This window comes from Manihot esculenta, chromosome 6 (genome assembly GCF_001659605.2).
Source record: "Manihot esculenta cultivar AM560-2 chromosome 6, M.esculenta_v8, whole genome shotgun sequence".
Taxonomy (NCBI): domain Eukaryota; kingdom Viridiplantae; phylum Streptophyta; class Magnoliopsida; order Malpighiales; family Euphorbiaceae; genus Manihot; species Manihot esculenta.
The window spans coordinates 18423090-18444909 of NC_035166.2; the positions used below are offsets into that span (position 1 = coordinate 18423090).

The 21820-nt window shown below is 36.6% G+C and overlaps 5 protein-coding genes across 5 annotated transcripts; all 5 read left to right on the plus strand.

Annotated features, from left to right (window-relative positions):
- Nucleotides 1-3569: 3569 nt before the first annotated feature.
- On the plus strand, nucleotides 3570-7150 carry LOC122723869. The gene is made up of 3 exons (XM_043957768.1): nucleotides 3570-5842; nucleotides 5927-6244; nucleotides 6331-7150. Exons 1-3 carry the CDS (start codon nucleotides 3570-3572, stop codon nucleotides 7148-7150), a joined length of 3411 nt encoding a protein of 1136 aa, XP_043813703.1.
- Nucleotides 7151-8153: 1003 nt separating this feature from the next.
- On the plus strand, nucleotides 8154-9147 carry LOC122723809. The gene is made up of 3 exons (XM_043957397.1): nucleotides 8154-8371; nucleotides 8461-8565; nucleotides 8651-9147. The coding sequence occupies exons 1-3, from the start codon at nucleotides 8162-8164 to the stop codon at nucleotides 9128-9130; spliced, it is 795 nt and encodes a 264-aa protein (XP_043813332.1). The 5' UTR covers nucleotides 8154-8161; the 3' UTR covers nucleotides 9131-9147.
- A 1819-nt stretch (nucleotides 9148-10966) lies between these two features.
- Nucleotides 10967-12827, plus strand: LOC110617165 (berberine bridge enzyme-like 14). Its single transcript, XM_021759781.2, has one exon. The coding sequence runs from the start codon at nucleotides 11063-11065 to the stop codon at nucleotides 12719-12721; it is 1659 nt and encodes a 552-aa protein (XP_021615473.1). The 5' UTR covers nucleotides 10967-11062; the 3' UTR covers nucleotides 12722-12827.
- Nucleotides 12828-13476: 649 nt separating this feature from the next.
- Nucleotides 13477-15347, plus strand: LOC110616898 (berberine bridge enzyme-like 8). The gene has a single exon (XM_021759417.2). It carries the CDS (start codon nucleotides 13600-13602, stop codon nucleotides 15220-15222), a length of 1623 nt encoding a protein of 540 aa, XP_021615109.1. The 5' UTR covers nucleotides 13477-13599; the 3' UTR covers nucleotides 15223-15347.
- A 2965-nt stretch (nucleotides 15348-18312) lies between these two features.
- On the plus strand, nucleotides 18313-19971 carry LOC110617069 (berberine bridge enzyme-like 26). The gene has a single exon (XM_021759667.2). The coding sequence runs from the start codon at nucleotides 18321-18323 to the stop codon at nucleotides 19905-19907; it is 1587 nt and encodes a 528-aa protein (XP_021615359.1). The 5' UTR covers nucleotides 18313-18320; the 3' UTR covers nucleotides 19908-19971.
- The last annotated feature ends 1849 nt before the right edge of the window (nucleotides 19972-21820 follow it).

Sequence of the window (21820 nt, forward strand, 5' to 3'; positions counted from 1 at the left end):
GTCAGTAATCCGTTAGTGAAAATTTTGGAGCCAAAATCCCAGTCTTAAATGAAATCCCTAATTCCTTAAAATCAAAATCACTGAAATCTGAAGTTGCCTCCAACCTTTCCGTCGTTCACTGCCAAGTGCATCCATCGACAGCCGCCATCAACGGTTCGTCGCCATCAACGGTTCGCCTTCATCAACGGTTCGCCGCCATCGACCGTCGACAAAGGAGCTTATTCTCAGCATCAATATCCACAGGCTCCAGGTTCATTAAGTGCGTCACTGTCGGCGACGGCGCTGTTGGCAAGACTTGCATGCTTATTTCCTATACTAGCAACACCTTTCCCACGGTACTGTCTCTCTTTCTGGCTTTCTCCCCCTTTTGTTATTTTTCTTTTTTTTCTACGGTTATTCCCCTTCTGCAGAGTTCCTTTCTTTTTCTATTTTGAAATGTTCTTTTTTAAAGCCATGTTCTTCCATGTAACCATCTCTACCGGGCCAGAAGTTTTTTAATACGTATTTATGAATTAAGTGAAGAATTTAGTTTGAATTTCAATTTTGGGTTTTTCAACGTATTTAGAACTTAGATCAGCTCTTACTAGTGCGTTTTTAATTCTTGGAGCTCATGGATTCTATATGAGCGCAGTACTTGTTCTGAACCTCAATTTGTTAGTCGTGGAATTCACTAAAGTCGAAATTATAGGGCTAGATGATGTTGATTTTTACACTTGTGCACCAGCTGGTGCACTTGTGCACCTGCTGGTGCACTTGTGGACCTGCTGGTGCACATTTCAAGTGCACCAGCAGGTGCACTTGGACAAGTGCACATGCTGGTGCACTTGGACAAGTGCACCAGCACTTGCCTTGTGCACCTGCTGGTGCACTTGTGCAAAGGTATACTTTTTTAAAGGTATACTTTTTTAAAGTGTATGCTTTTAAGATCTTTGGTAAGATATCACATGGCATTGGTTATTTCCAGTGCCAATTGAGCTTGATGTACAAGTTTAGAGTATTCTTTTGGGGTTCAATCAAATGGATTATGTTATATTTTCAAGCTAGCTACGGTCATGTATTTAGGAATGAAGAAGAGCCAAACCTAGATTAATCCCATCTTTTGTTTATACGGAGTGCAGTTGACTAGACATGCTAACCAGCAAAATTGGCAGTTTTTTAGTCTTGTATTATGGGAAACACGTTTGAAGTTCAAAGATAGTGCAACTGTGCAAAACAAACTTGAGGATTCAAAGTCTATAAAGTTGGAAGTAAGTATAAAATTGATTATTTGGGGGCAATTTTTTTTATAAAAAAAATGGTATTGCTTGTAGGCCTGTGCTTTTATGAAATATGAAAGCTCATTTTTATGTTGGATAGATAGTATTAAATTTTTTTTTTTATCAGGTATGCATTTTGTATGGAAAGTGCAACTGCCAGTATATTCCCAAATGCTTCACCTCGTTATTCTTGTTGGTTGTGGGTTTTCGTTATCCTGGCATGTCAATTTCAATCTTGCTTATTTTTGGACATCTAAATGTTCACTTCTCCCAAATCATTCCTTGAACACTTTTCATTGTGTTTTGTTGCATTGATTCTGGGCATCATAATTGTTTCTTCATCATATATTTTAGATGTTCTCAAGAAGCTAACAACACAATTTTATCTCATTTAATACGTGTCTCTTTTCTGCATATGCAGGTTTCCGATTATTGAACCTGACCCTGGTCATACAAAGCTTCAGCTTGCTAGCAGTGGCTTGGAAGCCATCAGACGAATAACAACCCCGATTGCTGCAGTTGCTGTATGCATGAGATACATCTTCTTAAGTTTCTAAGAATTGCAACTTATTTTCACCTAATTTAGTTAAAAGATACATGAAGTTTGAGCTCATTATACTACCATGAGAAAAATATATGACGAATTTATTTGCTGTTCTTAGAAGGAAAGTGATCTTGTTGTTTTTTGGAGCTTGTGTTCCCTTCTGAGCGACTATTTGATAAATTTTAACATTTTTGTTTATTATCAAAATGAAATTGTTGTCCATGAGTGTAATGTTAATATGGAGTCATAAGTTGAAAATTGAATCTGGATCTAGAAAGGATAGTTATGGAATCTTTCACCAACCATGAGAAAGAAGAAAAATAAACTTGTGGAGATCAGTTGTAGTGAGAGGGTTGATGTTTTCTATATTTTTTCTGCCTAATCAGTTGCTGCTTTGTGGGATCCCATGCTATTCCTCATGATTTGGGATTCAGAACTCTTGTTGACAGTGAATTTATGATGATAAGAAATCTATGCTTGAGACAATTCTAAGTTTCATCAAATTTTAGGAATTCTCATGTCTTATAAAAATTTTGTATGAGGCAGTGAAACTTGACCAATTTCTTGATGCTTTTTGCGCAACAGTTTTGTATTAGTTGTCCATATAGCATGTCTAGCATTTAACATGTAAACTTTTTTTGTTAAAAAAATGTAGAAATTATATTTATAATATACATAACCATGAAGAGCAGCTGTTCTATTGTATTTTGCATATATTTTTCCTCTTATACTGATGGTTGCATAATCAGGTCATTGGTCCATACCTGCTGGTGCACTTGCCTTGTGCACCTGCTGGTGCACTTGGCAAGTGCACCAGCAGGTGCACATTTCAAGTGCACCAGCAGGTGCACTTGGACAAGTGCACTTGCTAGTGCACTTGTGCACTTGCTGGTGCACTTGGCAAGTGCACCAGTAGGTGCACATTTCAAGTGCACCAGCAGGTGCACTTGTGCACCTGCTGGTGCACTTGGCAAGTGCACCAGTAGGTGCACATTTCAAGTGCACCAGCAGGTGCACTTGGACAAGTGCACATGCTGGTGCACTTGGACAAGTGCACCAGCACTTGCCTTGTGCACCTGCTGGTGCACTTGCCAAGTGCACGAGCAGGTGCACATTTCAAGTGCACCAGCAGGTGCACTTGGACAAGTGCACTTGCTGGTGCACTTGTGCACCAGCTGGTGCACTTGTGCACCTGCTGGTGCACTTGAAATACCAGCAAGTGCACTTGTCCAAGTGCACCTGCTGGTGCACTTGAAATGTGCACCTGCTGGTGCACTTGGCAAGTGCACCAGCAGGTGCACAAGGCAAGTGCACCAGCAGGTGCACTTCAAAGTGCCAGAGCAAATGCACAAGTAAATACAGCAGCAGGTGCACATTGGCAGTGAAATTGAAATCTAATTGCATTGTGAAATTTTTTTGTTGCATGTGTTTGAATTTACACTAAGTGTGCGTGGATAGGTAGATATTCCAAACATGATGCATTTTTAATATGGATGATGGCTGAATACGTATACTGATTGCTGTAATTTCTCATTAACAGCCTAACGAACCTGGTTATACTGCCCCGCCACCTTCCCCTCCAGTAGAAGATACTGCCATTGATATCAGGCAAGTTCAAATTTATGTTAATATTTAGTTCCAAAATGAATGTAGTTATCAGATTATCATTTTGATATAATGCACAATTTAATTGTTGGTTTTCAGGCTCTGTTCGAAGATAGGGTTTATAAGTTATTTGTTTTCATATCAGCATATTAATTGTAGTTAATATGACTGCTGAACGAAGTTGGATGTATGCTCGTCTCATAGACGGTTTACTGAATCCCAGATATTTAGAGGGTATGAATGAATTTCTAGAGAAAGCTAAGACCTGCACAGAGTATTTAAATGGCGATCAGATCCGCTGTCCTTGTAATCGATTTAAGTGCCAGAACCGTAGCTTTCAAGATGAAAATACAGTTAAATATCATTTAATGAAGCATGGTTTTGTTCAAAATTACCTTGTTTGGTATTTGCACGGTGAAACTGAAGTGCATGACGGATATGGTGATACAGATTTAGACATGTCTTATGGTTCTGACAGTGTTAATCACCCAAATTTCAATCGTTTTGAGGACATGGTCATGGATGCAACAAGCTGTCATGTAATGCATAATGATACATATGAGATGCCAAACTCGGCTGCACAGAAACTGTATGATATGTTAAATGCATCTAAGCAACAACTATGGCCTGGCTGTGAAACTCACTCCCAGTTATCAGCTGTTTCACGTTTATTAAATCTGAAGGCTGAACATCATTTCTCGGAACAGTGTTTTGATCAGATTTGTGAACTCATGAAGGAGATGTTACCGAGTGACAATGTCATGACGGACAGCTTTTACTCAACAAAGAGACTAGTCCGAGGATTGGGGCTTCCTGTACAAAAGATACACTGTTGTGCGAATGGTTGTATGATTTTTTGGGAAAATGATAAAGAACTTACACGATGCAAATTTTGTGACCATGAAAGGTTCAAACGCCTGAAGCACAACTTGGGGAAAGGGAAGAGTCAAATACCATACAAAAAGATGTATTACTTCCCCATTACACCACGTTTGCAAAGACTTTATGCGTCATGTGTTACAGCTAAGTATATGACTTGGCACAATGACCATGCAACTGAGAATGGGGTGATGCGCCACTGTTCAGATGCTCCTGCTTGGAAGCATTTCAACCAAACTCATCCAACCTTTGCACTGGAGGCCCGAAATGTCAGACTTGGCCTTTGCACTGATGGATTTCAACCATTCGGTCAATCTGGGCAACAATATTCTTCATGGCCAGTAATACTAACTCCATACAATTTGCCACCAGGTATGTGTATGAAAGATGAGTACATGTTCCTGACAATTATAATACCTGGTCCCAAGAATCCGAAAGAGAAGCTTGATGTGTACATGCAGCCATTAGTGCAAGAATTGAAAGAACTTTGGGCAACTGGTGTTAATACTTACGATGCTTTCCAACAGAACAATTTTACTATGCGTGCTGCATTAATTTGGACTATAAGTGACTTCCCTGCTTATTCAATGCTCTCAGGGTGGAGCACTGCAGGACGCACTGCATGTCCCTACTGTATGGAAAACACAGATGCATTTACATTACGAAAGGGGGGTAAACAAACATGGTTTGACAGTCATCGGAAGTTCTTGCCTGACGACCACCCTTTCCGTCGAAACAAGACATCTTTTATTAAAAACAAATGTGTATCGAAGTCACCACCGCCAATTAGAACTGGGGAATACTTGCTAAAAGAAATTGAGCAAATTGGGTTGAGGCGGGTTATAGACATTGACAGTCATGAAATAAATTGTCGGCTTTCAAAGATAACTGGTTGGCGTAAGCGGAGCATATTATGGGATTTGCCATATTGGTCTTCAAATTTGATTCGCCACAATCTTGATGTCATGCACATTGAAAAGAATGTATTTGAAAATATTTTTAATACAGTTATGAATGTGGAGGGGAAGACAAAAGACAATATCAAATCAAGGGAAGATTTAAATGAAATATGCAGGAGACCAGAATTGAAGAAAGATCCAATTAGCGGGAAATATCCAAAAGCATGTTATTGTTTGGATAACCAATCGAAGGTGATACTTTGTGATTGGCTTAAAACACTCAAATTCCCTGACGGATTTGTTTCCAATCTAGGGAGATGTGTTGATAGTCGGAAGCTTAGACTTTTTGGTATGAAAAGCCACGACTGTCATGTTTTCATGCAACGAATTCTTCCTATAGCTCTCAGAGAGTTCTTACCAAATAATGTTTGGCAACCAATAACAGAGCTTAGCAATTTCTTTAGAGAACTCACCTCAACTACACTTACTAATGGGGACATGCAACGGTTACATGAACAAATTCCTGTGATCCTTTGTAAGCTTGAACGAGTTTTTCCTCCAAGTCTGTTTGATTCAATGGAACATTTACCAGTACACCTTGCATATGAGGCATTAATTGCAGGACCAGTACAATATCGGTGGATGTACCCATTTGAGAGGTACACGTACTTCATATTTACTCGCACTCCTTACCATGATGAATTACTTAGTAAACATATATAATTTTTGTTTCCACACACTAGGTACTTGAGAAAGTTAAAGAACAATGTTAAAAATAAAGCAAGGGTTGAAGGTTCAATATGCAATGCTTACTTGGTAGAAGAAGCAAGTGCATTTTCTGCTCACTACTTTGAAGCACATGTAATGACCAGACATCGAAAGGTTCCACGCAACTTGCATGAATTTGTATCTGATGATGACATACCAGGTAAATTAAGCATATTCAAATGCACAGGTAGAACTATCGGAAAAGGAAAATCCAGATATATGACTGAAGATGAAATCCAAGCCGCTCAAACATATATTCTATTAAATTGTCCAGAGGTGAAAACATATATTGAGTAAGTATTGGTAGTTATACTAATAGTCAAATACCTCTTATATTGTACATTATTGTTAAACATTACTTGTTTCTCTATATGTATAGTATTTATGTGGAGCGAGTAAAGTCGACACAACCAAATATCACAGATGCAGCTGTTGATGAAAAACTAGAGACGGACTTTGTCAAATGGTTTTACAAGTATGCCCATGAATCGCCAAACAATGTACAAAATCAGCTTATGCAAGATGTGGCGAAGGGACCACTCAGAAGTGTCACCACTTTTAATGGGTATTGTGTTAATGGATGTAAATTCAACACAATCAATGGAAATTCAAGTAGTAACTCAATGAATTTTGGTGTATGTATAAAAGGGAGTAATTACAGTTCTGAAGAAAGTGACTACTATGGACAGTTGGTCGAGGTGTTGCGATTGGAGTATCCGGGGCTACCAATTAAGCGGACTGTACTTTTCAAATGTGACTGGTTTGATCCAACACCAAATACGGGCACCAAGGTGCACCGACAGTATAGAATTGTTGATATTAACAATAAGCGTAGCTACAGTAAGTACGAGCCATTTGTATTGGCCTCTCAGGCAACACAAGTCGTTTATGCTTCATACCCGAGCAAGCGTCGTGACAAAAATGATTGGTGGGCTGTGATGAAAGTTAAAGGTAGACCCGTTGTTGAACTATCTCAAACGTCTTCAAAGACATATGAACCTTTTCAAGAAGATGACATAGAATATGCTGAAGTAAATATCGATGATATTAATCAACAACACTGCCTCAATGATCCTAGCGGAGGAATGACTGAGATTCATGATGACGTTTCGACAGATGAAGACGAATTCCTTAGTGACCCTGATTCTGATGCAGATGCAGACGGTGATAATGAGTACAATTCATATGAATCAGAGTAAATTCATCCATATACTAAAGAAGTTTGGAGTTGTATATTTCTTTTATTACTCAGTGAGTACCTTAATACATTTGTATATATTTAATATAATGTTTATGAACTTTATATTATTTTTGACTATGACATTTTTTGTTTATTCACAGATGAGGGGACGTGGAAGGGTTAGCAAGGCCAGAGGACGGGTTCAACTTCCTGCAAGTGCAAGTCAAGAGGACGCGAATACAGATGACGGACATGAGCATGAGGCGCATATACCACGGGCACCGACGGGACTTGGGGATACGGAACTTCAGATATGGGTTCCACTTGCATCCAGTGTACAGCCATCTCATATAGATCGATCATATACACCAGTTGCACCATCTGCCGATGCACAGCTTCCCCGTCCCCTTCCACCACCTCACCGTCACAGTTTACATCCTCACCACCCTCCTGCAGCTCCACGACCACCGGTATCACATACACATTCACCTCATTCTGCATCCCCTTCTGGTACTGCATCCGCTAGAGGGACAGGATCTGCATCAGCATCTACTCCATCATCTGCTCCTGCATCTGCTCCAGCATCAGCTGCATCGACCACTGCTGTAGGCGGAACACAGTCTTTCAGACAGACTATTTCACTCATTAACAACAAGTAATAATTAATTGTTTATTAATTTACAATATTTTAAATGTTACCATTTACTTACTCTAAAATTATCTTGTTCATGTAGTTTGCATCCGTCGGAGATGTGTAGCCGCAGGATAACTCTGATAGTGAAAGAAAGATTGGTCGAGGAAGGCCACTGTTGGAAGACTGTGCCCAATGAAACCAAGGAGTTTTATTGGCAGGAATTCAAGGTGAAGCATATTTATTTTATCAGTTTATCATCTATTTTTGAACTGTTTAATTACTATCTAATCATAAAATGTAATCTTTTTGCAGAAATACTTTCTATGGGACCAAGCAATTGAGAGCTTGGTTAAAATTGCCTGGCAGAAAAAAGCCGCTGAGCGATACAGGGGCTTAATGTGGGAAATCCGGAAAGGAAAGGCGAAGAATCTTGCAACCCCTGATTATGTTTTGAGGAAGTGGCAGGAAACTTGGAACACTTCTGAATACAAAGAGAAGTGTGAGAAGTTTTCTGCCAATAGGCGCAGTGAGGCTGGAGGTTCAGGATCTGGCATTTCCAGGCACGCATGCGGTTCTGTTTCACAGTACACCCACCAGCGGAGGATGGTATTTCTTATAACTTTTATTTTATAATTATCTTCTTATAAATATTTTGGTTCGATGACAAATGCTACAATTCTTATAATTGGTAACAGAGGGAAAGACTAGGCAGAGAACCACATCCGCATGAGCTTTTTGAGGCCACACATAAGAGAAAGGGGACGGAGGAGTTTGTTGATGGCAGATCAAAAGCTATTTATGTAAGTTCATCTTAAATGTAGTTATTAACAATTTTGATTGACGTAAATTGTTTTACTTATATGTTACTTTAAAATTATAATGCAGGATAAATACGTAGAGCTGAAGGAGGCTGCTACACATCAACAGGAGGGAAGCAATGAACCAACGCCCATAAATGAGGCCCAACTGTACTACGAAGCGGTTGGTGGACAGAAAAAGAGTCGAGTTTATGGGTTAGGGTCCCAGGCCTCAGCATATTTTCATGAGCCAGCTCATTGTTCTGCATCATACACGTCTGCACCCCCAGTGGATCCTCCTACAATTGAAACAATGAACAGGATGCAGAATAAAATTGATCGGCTAGAGACAGAGAATAGTCGAATCACCACAAGGCTGGACGAGTTGCAGACGTTTATGCATAGGATGATGGCACAACAGGGTATTGGGACATCCACTCAGACATCTGGTCCTACAGCACCTCCAGCTCCGTCTCCACAGCAGCGGCGTGATGATGCTCCTGTCATTGGTGATCATCATACAGATAGTGATGATGATACAGATGATGAGCTAGCTAGTTTAGTTTAGTATGTACATTTTGTTATGACCAGTTTATAATTTTTTTTGCAACATATAATTGTAGTACAAAATCATTACGTTTTTTATATATTTTAATGAGTAATTTAGTTTTGTCTGTTTATAGTATTTTTATTATATGAATATACAAATGGATGTATATGAATGTACAGGGTACAGGTACAGATGCATGTATATGAGTGTACAGGATATAGATGGATGTGGATGTATATGATTGTGGATGTGGATGTATATGAATATACAGGGTGCAGATGGATGTATATGTACAGTTACAGGGTAGGGGTAGGGGTAGGGATGTGTAATTCTGTATTTTTATTCACTAATGGATTAGTAACCAAACATCGTCACTGTCACCAACGGAAAATTCCGTTGGTGATCCGTCACTGTCACCAACGGAATTATCCGTTGGTGATCCGTCACTGTCACCAACGGAATTTCCGTTGGTGATCCGTCACTGTCACCAACGGAAATTCCGTTGGTGATCCGTCACTGTCACCAACGGAATTTCCGTTGGTGATCCGTCACTGTCACTCACGGGTACAAATTTCCGTTGGTAATTAAAATTACCAACGAGGATTTTCCCGACGGACTTAGTCCGTCACAGATCCGTTGGTGATCCGTTTCACCAACGGAATTTCAGTAATTACCAACGGAATTGTCCGTTGGTAATTATGAAATTTCTTGTAGTGTGTACTTCTTGAGCCACATTAAACTCAGCAGTCATAATAACAATATAAATTCTCTTTTTCTTTAACTATTACCACTTTTCCTTTTAAACAATACTTCCTATCTAATAAAGCTCCATTCCTCTCTACTTTCCTTTACGTTCTAAAAGTAGCTCTCTTCTTTTCTTAAAATTATTCAATTTTTTATTAGCAAAAAAAACTATTGTTGTTTACCTATTTTCTACATGTTTCAAACATCAAAAATATAAAAGACAAATTTTGCTAAAAGTTTTTTCCGTAAAATAAATTAAATCTAAAATTTTGTATTATTTACCCACAAACAAATAAATAGAAAAAGTATGATGAATGTAAAAGAATATATTTAAGGTCATGAGAATTTTAGGTTGTATTTGTATTATAGAAAATAGTTTACTTAAAAACCTTTTTTAAGAAGTATAATTTATTTTTTATTTTTCATTTTTCAATATTTACAAATAAAATATCATAATAAATTTATATATAGAAAAATGAATAGCATAAATTAAATTATTGATGTGTAGAAATTGACTTTCTGTTTAAAAAAATCTTTTTATTAACTAATTTTTTCATCATAAACATTAATTACATTTTTCATGAAGAAAAATATTTTTTATAAATTAATTTTTTAAAATACCGTATTTACAAAATATATATATATATATTTAAATATTTTTCATAAAAAAATATGTAACCTCACCGCAAATATTTTTCATGAGTTTGTAGGTGCTGCGTTTCGGCTTAAGCAATCGCAGCCTTGATATCTAGAAGGTGGCGGTTGAAAGTTTGCTCAAATCTTCGCTTCCGGTGCATCTCACCGCCATCTTCTTACTTCCTCACCACTCTTATTTCCTTTTTTTTTTTTTTTTAACTCGTGGGAAAAAAATTATAAAAAAGAAAATCCCATTTAATAAAATATTCTAAAAAACATATAAATTACTTTGTTTTTCTCTCCAATTAAGGAGAAGTTTTAACTGGAATTTTATTTTTTAATTGTATTTCTATATACTTGACAGAATTAGTGATTGAAAATCCTGATTTAGGGATAAACATAATATTCTTTCTTTTTATTACAAATAATATTTGTAATTAATTACCATGAAATATTTTTTTATACTAAATGCGCTGACGATTTACGTTGAATTTATTTTCATCCTCAGTTTTCATTTCAATTCCAATGCCTTAATTTTCCCTATAAATTACACAATCAATTGTCCATCAAATGATCATCCTTCTCTACCTGCAGAAACAAATGAAGCTTTTAGCTCTTTCTCTATTTTCACTTCTTTTCATTTCATCTGTTTCCGTGTCTAGATCAAAGAAAATCAACAATGAAGACTTTCTCCAATGCCTTTATAACAAATCCCAGCCATCAAATCCAATTTCTGAAGCAATCTACACGCCCAGCAATTCTTCATTCACAGATGTTTTAGAGAGTTATGTACGAAACCTCAGATATTCAACTCCTTCAACTCCAAAACCTCTTGCAGTTGTAGCAGCAAAGCATGAATCCCATGTACAGGCAGCTGTTTTATGTTGTAAAAATCTAGGTTTGCAGATCAGAATCCGAAGTGGTGGTCATGATTACGATGGACTTTCATATGTATCACAAGTCCCATTCGTTGTCCTCGACATGTCTAATCTCCGTTCCATTGATATAGACATCAAAGATGAAACTGCTTGGGCTCAGGCAGGTGCATCTCTCGGTGAACTTTATTATAAAATTGCTGAGAAAAGTAACGTCCATGGATTCCCAGCTGGCGTCTGCCCTACACTGGGCCTTGGAGGACACATTTCAGGAGGAGGGTATGGGAACATGATGAGAAAATATGGTCTTTCCATTGACAATGTTGTTGATGCACAAATTGTTGATGTCAAGGGTAGAATTCTCGACAGAAAATCAATGGGAGAAGATCTATTTTGGGCCATCAGAGGAGGAGGTGCGGCGAGCTTTGGAGCCGTTCTTTCCTGGAAAATAAAATTGGTTGCTGTCTCTGAACGAGTCACCGTTTTCCAAGTTGTTAGAAGTATTGATCAGCAAGGTGGCACTGACCTTGTTTTGAAATGGCAACAAGTTGCAGACAAGCTAGATCAAGACCTGTTCATTAGATTAGTGCTGCAACCTGCCAATGGAGCTCAACAAGGCAAGAAGACCATAAACGCAATATTCGTCGGCATGTTTCTCGGCGACGCAGAAAGACTCCTGCCATTGATGGAATCCAATTTTCCTGAACTGGGTTTACAGAAGAATGACACTACTGAAATGAGATGGATTGAATCTGTTGTATTCTGGGTTGGGATGCCAAAAGGAACTCCAATCGAAGCTTTACTCAACAGAACTTATTCAAAGGCAATGCTGAGTTACTTGAAACGTAAATCAGACTACGTGAAGCAACCCATTTCAAAGAAAGATTTGGAATCATTATGGAAACTCATGACTGAAATCGGCGAAGTGGGAATGACATGGAATCCTTACGGGGGAAAAATGAATGAAATTTCAGAGACAGAAACTGCATTTCCACACAGAGCTGGAAACTTATATAAGATTCAGTATTCTGTGAATTGGAAAGAAGAAGGTTCTGAAAAAGCCAACCACTACCTGAATTTGACGAGAACACTTTACGAAGCCATGACCCCTTATGTATCGAAGAATCCAAGGGGAGCATTTCTCAACTATCGAGATATTGAAATCGGCACCATTGGCAGCAGTGGAAATGGTACGTTCCAGGAAGCAAGCGTTTATGGTCGCAGTTACTTCAACGGTAACTTCGACAGATTGGTGAGTGTAAAGACAGCAGTTGATCCAGAAAATTTCTTCAGATATGAACAGAGTATTCCAATTCAATCGAGATCGTCCAAGGTCAAAGTTGGGTCATTGTAAATATTGCATTAACTAGCTAGGTAGCTTATATTTCTGCGTATTCCTCACTGTGTTATCGTTTTTTTATTATTATTATTATTTTTTTTATTGGATACTCTATTGTAAACTCGAGTATTTCTAAAATTTATGTATTTTATTATTTAATTATACATAAATTAAAAAAAATATTAATTAACGAATGTTTTTATATAAACTTTTCCATATTTTAATTTACATTATTATTTTAATTATATATAATTTTAATTAATTTTATATAAATAGTTGAATTATTAGAATAATTTTTAAATAAGTTGATTTTTATAATAGCGTATTTGAAACTTTGCGAATTGCCTCGAAACAAGGCTTGAGGCAATGATGGAGTACATCATCGACCAATCATAAACTTTCAGTCGGTAGATATTAATCCTCCACAAATTTTTTTTTAAAAAAATCCGAATATATCAAGATGAAAAATACTCTAATGAAAAAAAAAAAGCTTATATTTACCTCTGAATTTTAGGTGATGTCTAATTTTATTGAATATAAAGTTTTTTCCAATTTACCTAAACTTTTTTGTTTATCATCAAATTAGACCACTTTTCAAAAAAATTAAAATACTAATTTTAAAATTACAATAATAAAATATTAATTTTGTTTTTATTAATTATTAAAATTATTTTATATTATATTATAAATAACAAAAATAAAAATAAAAAATATATATATTTACTATTAAATTCTAACACGCTTCCACATTAAGTAAATGTCCAAAACCAAGCGTGAAAGGCAATGAACACAAGCATTTCCTTTTACTGCAACGAAGGGAACAGCAAAGCTCATTCATCTTCGGACACAACTAAAGCTCATCTTCAGCCGAGCCGCACGATCAGTCGTCCTCTATGTCGACAGTTCTAATTATATATTGTGCAGTTATCTATTTACTACTCCAGATTTTCTTGTTTCAGATTTCAATGGCAACTCCAGATCCCACCGAAGAAACCTTTTTCCTATGCCTTTCTACCCATTCTTTACTCGACCCACCAATCTCTCAAGTCACCTATTTTCCCAGCAATCCTCAGTATACTTCTGTGTTGCAATCATACATAAGAAACCTTAGATTTGCATCCTCTGCAACCCCAAAGCCTCTGTTCATTGTAACCCCTACCCATGTTTCTCATATCCAAGCTTCGATTATCTGCTGCAGAATTCATGGCTTGGAGATGAGAATTCGTAGTGGAGGCCATGATTATGATGGTCTTTCTTATATATCAAGCGTTCCGTTTATCATTCTTGACATGTTCAATCTGCGATCTGTAAGTGTGGATGTAGAAGACGAAAGTGCTTGGGTGGAATCAGGTGCTACTCTCGGCGAAGTTTATTATTGGATTGCTAAACAGAGCATGATTCATGGATACCCAGCTGGGGTTTGTCCGACGGTTGGTGTTGGAGGGCATTTAAGTGGAGGTGGATATGGAAACATGATGAGGAAGCATGGGTTGTCTGTTGATAATGTTTTGGATGCAATAATAGTTGATGCTAATGGAAGAGTTCTGGACAGAGAATCAATGGGAGAAGATCTCTTCTGGGCTATTAGAGGAGGAGGTGGAGCTAGCTTCGGAGTCATAGTTTCCTGGAAAATTAAGCTAGTTCAGGTTCCTGAAATTGTTACTGTTTTTAGAGTTGAAAAAACATTGGAACAAGGTGCATCAGACATTGTTTATCAATGGCAAAATGTTGCTGACAAGATTGATGATGATCTCTTTATAAGAGTGGTTATAATGCCTGTTATTAAGAAGGATCGGGAAACAATCAAGGCTAAATTCAATGCCCTGTTTCTTGGCAATGCAGAGAGACTTGTTGCTTTGATGGATGAACAGTTTCCTGAATTGGGTTTAACAGCAAAGAACTGTGAAGAAATGAGCTGGATTGAATCAGTGTTGTTTTGGTCTAATTATCCAAATGGGACTTCTGCAGATGTGTTGCTTGAGAGAAATCCTCAATCAGAAAAGTACTTGAAGAGGAAATCAGATTATGTACAAAAGCCCATATCAAAGCCAGATCTAGAATCAATCTGGAAGAAGATTATGGAACTAAAGAAAATCACATTTACATTTAATCCATATGGGGGAAAAATGAGTGGAATTCCAGAATCAGAAACTCCATTTCCCCACAGAGCAGGGAACGCATACAAAATCCAATATGCAGTGAGTTGGAAAGATGAAAGTATTGAAACAGAGAATTACAATTTGGAAATGATAAGGAAGCTTTATGATTATATGACACCATTTGTTTCAAAAACTCCAAGATGTTCATATCTAAATTACAGAGATGTTGATTTGGGAGTGAATGAAGTTGGGAATGAAAGCTATGAAGAAGCAAGCCAATGGGGGATCAAGTACTTCAAAGGCAATTTCGACAGGTTGGTGGAAGTAAAAAGCAGGGTGGATCCAGGTAATTTCTTTAGATATGAACAAAGCATCCCTTCCCTTGAAGCATCTTGGAAGAGTAGTGTGGAAGAGTAGTGTGTTGCCTTGTAGACAAAAATTTTATTATACGACCGTAGAATTTAAAATTATTGATTATTGTGGATCCCACGTGGGTCCCCCCTATTTATGTGTGTGAAATAAATTCATTTTTTTTTAAGATATACAGTTGATTTGATAAGGTTAAAAAGACTTAGGTTTACAGAAAAAGGCTCAAACTCTACAAGAATAGCACACTAAGCATCTAGGTCCTTAGAGTTAAAAAAAAGAACCCAATAAACCACAAAAACTCTAAAAATCCAATTTGATTATCCGACTTGTAACTGAACCTTCCGGCGATGAAAAAACAAAATTTACTCTTTCAAAGATTGTTAAAGCTTAAAAAATCAATTGAAACACAAAGAATAAATGCAAGTCAAACAGGAAGTTACAAAAGCTGGAGTCAAGAAGTCAGAAGGATTGAGAAGGCTTTCAGATCTTTGATCAATGAAGGAAAGAGGAGAAAGTGACTAGAAACTACTAGTCTTAAAAACTCTTTATCACAATGATTTTTTTTTTAAAATACCAAATCTGAAAAGTAAACTTATATAAATAAAAGAGATGATAAATGCACCCACATAATAGGATATAGAGAGAACTGTCTGCTAAGAGTGTTAATAAAATTATTTACAAATTTAGAAATCTACATCCAAGCGAGAGCGAGAGGAGAGATGAGCCACTCCCACCCGATAAAGACAGAAACAATCGTAAATATAGCAAGAAGAATATTGATAAAACTATTTACAAATTCAAATATCTACATCTGAATAGGGAGAGAGAAGCTATTCTGTCCGGTAAAAATAAAGACAATCGTAATTGAACTGACCATGATGAGGTCCGATATTTTAAACTAAAGAAAATCATATGGGAGAAAAGCTCCCACTCAAACAGAAAGAGATACATAAATTCACATTCAAACTTAACATTTTGTAGAGAATACAAATGAAGGAAAATAGGAAGGAAAATATATTTCTATCTTGGTTTATTTGGATAAAGTTCTAGTTCCAGAGGGCAAGGAAGGGAAGTTACTGTGATAATAAATAAAATTTTGTTATTATTATTTTTTTAATTTTGGAAAAAGTGTGTAAATGGATAAATAAGCAATTAAATTTTATGCAAAAATAAATTATTATAACTGATTAAAATGCAACGAGTGTTTCAATTTTGTTTTTTAGTGCAGTTCTCACAGATCTCCGTCTTTCACGAATTCGTGGAGAAATGTTTTTCCCTTTTTTCTTTAAGTTTCAAAAAATAAATGTCACCAATGATAAAATAAATCCCATTCGACTGAAATGAAAAAAATTATATATATATATATATATATTCAATTTAGAAACTTAATTTAATTAGTTCAAAACTCAATCAAGACTTAAAAAATATATTAAATTAAATAAAAATACTTTTAGACAACTTTAAAAGCATGAAATCTTTTTATTGATTAATGAATTGATGAGGAAAAAGAGTTAAAGGGTATAAGATTGGATCTTTTCTTCAGGCTTGGCAGTCTTTTTAATTACAACGCATCCAGTCTTCCTCTCGCGTTGTAGGGAACTTGGTGACCGGTGGCAGACGGACTCATACTTCTGCTTGATTCTTTAAATGTAATGTCGATTCTTCTCTCAAGCTGGATGTTCGTGATTCTCACTGTCAGTTTATGCATGCATGTGAAGCAGGCATAATTGGTCCCTCGAATCCTTCACTCGCTGAAACTGTTTCTCTTACAGAAATCCCTACGTTGGCTTAGGTTGCATGCTTCTCCAAAGTTATTCTGGAGTCCGACGATCTGATACTTGTTCAAGCAATTCATGCATGTGATTTTTATTTCTTACTTTGATGCTTTATACAGGATTATTCTAATTTATTGAAATTAGCTTTGAAATTTTTATTTTTAAATAGAAATAAGTTAAATATGAATTTATTTTGCATGGGAGTAAATCATGGAGATTTCGATTTCGAATTCTACTTTTTCCATTTTTAATTTTTATTTAAAAAATATATATATATATATGAATTTATTTTTAAAAGAATAGAATTTAGCCCCACTAAAGTCTTAAAAAAAATTGTAAAATGTTGACTCGAGTTTGGCTGTGTGAAGACTGATGGCTATGTTGTGATGATGCATTACACCATGAAATGGTGCAGCTGTATTATCCCCTCGATCCTCTTCTGAATTTCTCATCAACTTTTCCTCTTCTTCTTCCTTGTTCTTTTTCAGCAAGGAAACTCATCGTTCAACTTCTAAGATATACAAACTTTGTCAAAAGCAAAAAACTTATTTATTACGGTTTTATATATTATAGGCTAAGAACTATCTTAAGTCCTAACAATCAATGTTTTTTAAATAAATATTATCAATATTTTCTCATTAACTTTCTACGTGGATCAAAGTATACCGTTTTTTTCCAAATCATCTCATAGATAATTTCCATTTTCATTCTTCTACGTAATTAAATATGATAAAGATGGGAGGGAAACGTAAGAATTAAATCTCCAATCTCAGATTATTTGTTGTTTGTCATGTGTTTGAATTAAATATGGATTATTCAACATTTCAGCCCTCAGAATAATAGACATCTCTTCACGGATTACATTGACTTTAATTCATTAATATTAAAATTATTTTTTAAGTTATAAAATTTTTAATTTAAGTATCAATTAAAAACAAAGTATATATAACAAATTAACCTCTTAAATTTATTGCTCGTGCCGGCCAAATTTGCTAATAATCAAACCACAGCCTGATCGATCAAATCAAACCACAGCCTGATCGTTCAAATCAAACCTGAAACGGCTGTTGATTCTTGAATGGCATAAGGATCACTCATAAAGACATCAAATTTTATATCATAATTGATTATTCCTTGAAACTGTGAAGCTTATTATCATGATTCCTGAACGAAAATATTTGCTGATGCTTTCAACAAGAAAATGTGTCCTATGCCAGTGGTTATCCAATAATTTTCTCTTCATTTTCAACTTTGAATTTTCCATTGTTTCAATGTATAGAGATCATTCTTCAAACGAAAACTGGGTGTCTAATGTCTATAAATATCAAATATCTCTCGTTGATCTTTCAGAAAGGAGCTGAGATATCAAAAATGGCCACGTCAAGCTCTGTTATACTTTCTTTACTTCTTACCCTTTTAGCCTCATTTTCATGCGTTACTTCACTTGATGATAATTTTTTGCAGTGCTTTTCTTCTAATTTACTGAATTATACCAAGCCAATTTCAGAAGTTGTCCTCGCCAAAAATACCTCCGCGTACTCATCTGTCTTTCAATCCTCTGTTCGAAACCTCAGATTCTTGAACACTTCAACTGAGAAACCTGAATTTATTATCACCCCATTTCATGAATCTCACATCCAAGCTGCCATTGTTTGTGCCAAGACATATGATATGCAGATAAGGATACGAAGTGGAGGTCATGATTATGAAGGCCTGTCTTATGTTTCTGAAGAAAAATTTGTGCTAATTGATCTTGCCCATCTGAGATCAATCAGCGTTGACATAGAAAAGGAGAATGCATGGGTTGAATCTGGTGCAACTCTAGGAGAGTTGTATTATAAAATTGCAGAGAAAAGCAACGTCTATGGCTTCCCAGCTGGTAGTTGTCCTACTGTAGGCGTTGGGGGACATATTAGTGGAGGTGGATTCGGGACCATATTTCGAAAGTACGGTTTAGCAGCTGATACCGTTGTTGATGCTAAGATAGTTGATGTTAATGGAAACATTCTGAACAGAAAATCCATGGGAGAAGATCTTTTCTGGGCCATCAGAGGAGGAGGAGGAGCGAGCTTCGGAGTCATTTTTGCATGGAAAGTGAGGTTAGTCCAAGTTCCTCCAAAAGTAACAGTTTTTAAAGTGGCAGAAACCTTGGAAGAAGGTGCAAACATGCTTTTCCAGAAGTGGCAAAGGATAGGACATAAGCTTCCTGAAGACCTCTTCATCCATGCAGTTACAGGAGTTGTGAATGCTAGCTCCAACAACAATAAAAAAACCATTCAAATCTCATTCGATTCATTGTACCTCGGAGAAGCGGAAAAACTTGTTCCTATGATGGAAGAAAATTTCCCAGAACTGGATTTAAAGCGCGAAAACTGCACTGAAATGAGTTGGATTCAATCTGTCCTCTACTTCGCAGGATTCTCAACAAGTGAATCCCCAGAAGTTCTGCTTAACAGGACAGCTCAGCTCAAGAGCTTCTTCAAAGCAAAATCAGATTACGTGAAGAAACCAATTTCAGAAACAGGATTGCAAGGGCTGTACAAAAAGCTTCTTGAAGCAGAGACATCAGAACTGATATTGACACCTTATGGAGGAAAAATGAGTGAGATTAAGGATTCAGAAACACCATTCCCTCACAGAAGAGGAAATATATACAAAATCCAATACATGGTAACTTGGGATGAGGAAGAGGAAACGAAGCAGCACCTGCGCTGGATAAGAAGTCTGTACTCGTACATGGCACCATATGTATCGAAGTCACCCAGAGCTGCCTACTTCAACTATAGGGATCTTGATCTTGGAAGGAACAAAAATGGCAATACCAGCTTTGCACAAGCCAGCGTTTGGGGATTGAAGTATTTCAAGAACAACTTTAAGAGATTAGCAAAAGTAAAGACTGAAACAGATCCTTCCAACTTCTTCAGGAATGAACAAAGCATTCCTGTGTTCTATCTGTGACTGCGGAAGTTGTGCATTATATGTTCTATATATTCATAATTTAAACATTTGATTATTCCTAAAATATTTTATTGAATTTGAACAAAAATTTTTGTTACATTACGATTTAAGAAATGTAATATTAAACACTAAATACTAAAAACTATTTTTAAATATTATAAAAAATAATTTAATCACTAAATACTAAACACTGTTTTTAAAATTATTTTCGAGCAGAACATCAAAGAATGATGGACTTTGGAACAAGGAGCAAGTATATCACATAATAATTTTGGACCTGACCTTTTAAATTGTCAGGTTGTTTGCTGGATCGTTACAGAGTTTGGATCGTGAAGGTTCAACCCAATTTATTTTTTTTTTAATTTTCTCAAAAATAATTTGACAAAAAGCCCTAAGCCCATTTTCAAACACTGGCACATGGGGTTGCCTGTTCTAATTGACAATCACTGTGCTCCATTTTCAAACACCGGCAGAAACCTAATATCTCTATTGCATGTCCGTATGTAGACACTAAGCCTTCAAAGGTCAACTGTTTAAAAATCTTGTCCAAATGTGGAAAATGACTGAACATTGGGCCTCGTATTTCTCAAAATGTTACCTAACACTATCATCAACACATGGCAAAGGCCATCAACTTTGATATTTTTGCATCAACTTGTTGATGAAGAGTGAGGATGGCTTTATTTTTTATATATAAAAATGGATTTAACCACTAAAATTTTAATTTTTAAATAATAATAAATTTTTTTATTTAAATTATTGATGATTCCACTTCATCGGTTGCTGTGAAGATAAAGGGCACTAAATACTCTCATGCGTTATAGTGTTGTTGATAAGGAAACCATTTTCCAAAGAGTTCAGTCAAATATGAAAATATCTACTACCCACTATTTTCATTTATGTTTCATTTTAAAATTTCATTATTTTTTTTATTAATCTATGCTGAAAAATTTTGGATATTGATGTTTTGAGATTCAGAGAATAGAATTTTCTTGTATGTGTGTAAGCTTGATCATTTTAAGAGTCCTTCTCCTTTTATTCTTTTATTCTTGTATGCCATTGACGCCTAACGGCTTTTCTGCTACAGTGACGTCTGTCTCTATCAGGCAGGCTGGTACCGTCAGTCACCATACCCATATCAGGCGGCCATTTAATTTTCTCCAGTGCGCATGCGAACAGGGCTGCGAAAAGACAGGACTTGCTTGTTTCTACCCATGTCCCCTTCTCGGGCCGACCTCCTCCCCACTGGACTTGGACTGGCCAACGACTCGGCCCATTATTCGTGTTAGAATCTGGGCCGAAGCCGCTGGACAGGCCGGTTTAGGGACATTCCGAGTTCAAAACTGAATCTACTTTTGTGGACCCTGACTCGGCCCAAAGGGGTGCGAGGCCCGACGGTTATCAATTGCCCATTTACCTTCTCAGCATTTATTACATAAGTGATGAGGGGGTAAATATCGAGAACCCATTATGACCGCGTAGCTCGAGGACAGTTCCCATCAAAACGTCTCCTCTTCACTTTACTATTCTCAAAATTCAAATTCTCCCAATTTTCTCAGAACCTTTAATCTCTTTCTGTTTTCTGCATCCTCCGTTCGTCCTATCCTTCTGCCCTAATCGTCTTTAAGTTACGTTTCTCATATTGCCATGGATAATTTAAAACTTTCTGATGTCATGAATCTAGAGTCTAATGTTGCCTCTTCTACTCTTAGAAATTTCTTTTCTCGAGAGTATCTGGATACTCCTCTCTTTCGTATCCGGGCTCCTCTTCATAATGAGAGGATCGTTCTTTATGATCCTCCCCCTTCTGGTCTAATCGACCCTCAGAAAGACCGCAGTTTGATTTTCTTTGTCAAACAGCGTGAGTATGGCTTAACTTTCCCCTTTTCACCCTTCTTCATTGAGGTTTTCCG

Excerpts from the sequence above, each read along its gene's own strand:
- LOC122723869 (XM_043957768.1), top strand. The coding sequence starts at position 3,570 with ATGACTGCTGAACGAAGTTGGATGTATGCTCGTCTCATAGACGGTTTA. Across the intron at positions 5,843-5,926 it reads TGGATGTACCCATTTGAGAG|GTACTTGAGAAAGTTAAAGA; the intron begins GTACACGTACTT and ends TCCACACACTAG. Across the intron at positions 6,245-6,330 it reads GAGGTGAAAACATATATTGA|TATTTATGTGGAGCGAGTAA; the intron begins GTAAGTATTGGT and ends CTATATGTATAG.
- LOC122723809 (XM_043957397.1), top strand. The coding sequence starts at position 8,162 with ATGTGGGAAATCCGGAAAGGAAAGGCGAAGAATCTTGCAACCCCTGAT. Across the intron at positions 8,372-8,460 it reads ACACCCACCAGCGGAGGATG|AGGGAAAGACTAGGCAGAGA; the intron begins GTATTTCTTATA and ends AATTGGTAACAG. Across the intron at positions 8,566-8,650 it reads GCAGATCAAAAGCTATTTAT|GATAAATACGTAGAGCTGAA; the intron begins GTAAGTTCATCT and ends ATTATAATGCAG.
- LOC110617165 (XM_021759781.2), top strand. The coding sequence starts at position 11,063 with ATGATCATCCTTCTCTACCTGCAGAAACAAATGAAGCTTTTAGCTCTT.
- LOC110616898 (XM_021759417.2), top strand. The coding sequence starts at position 13,600 with ATGTCGACAGTTCTAATTATATATTGTGCAGTTATCTATTTACTACTC.
- LOC110617069 (XM_021759667.2), top strand. The coding sequence starts at position 18,321 with ATGGCCACGTCAAGCTCTGTTATACTTTCTTTACTTCTTACCCTTTTA.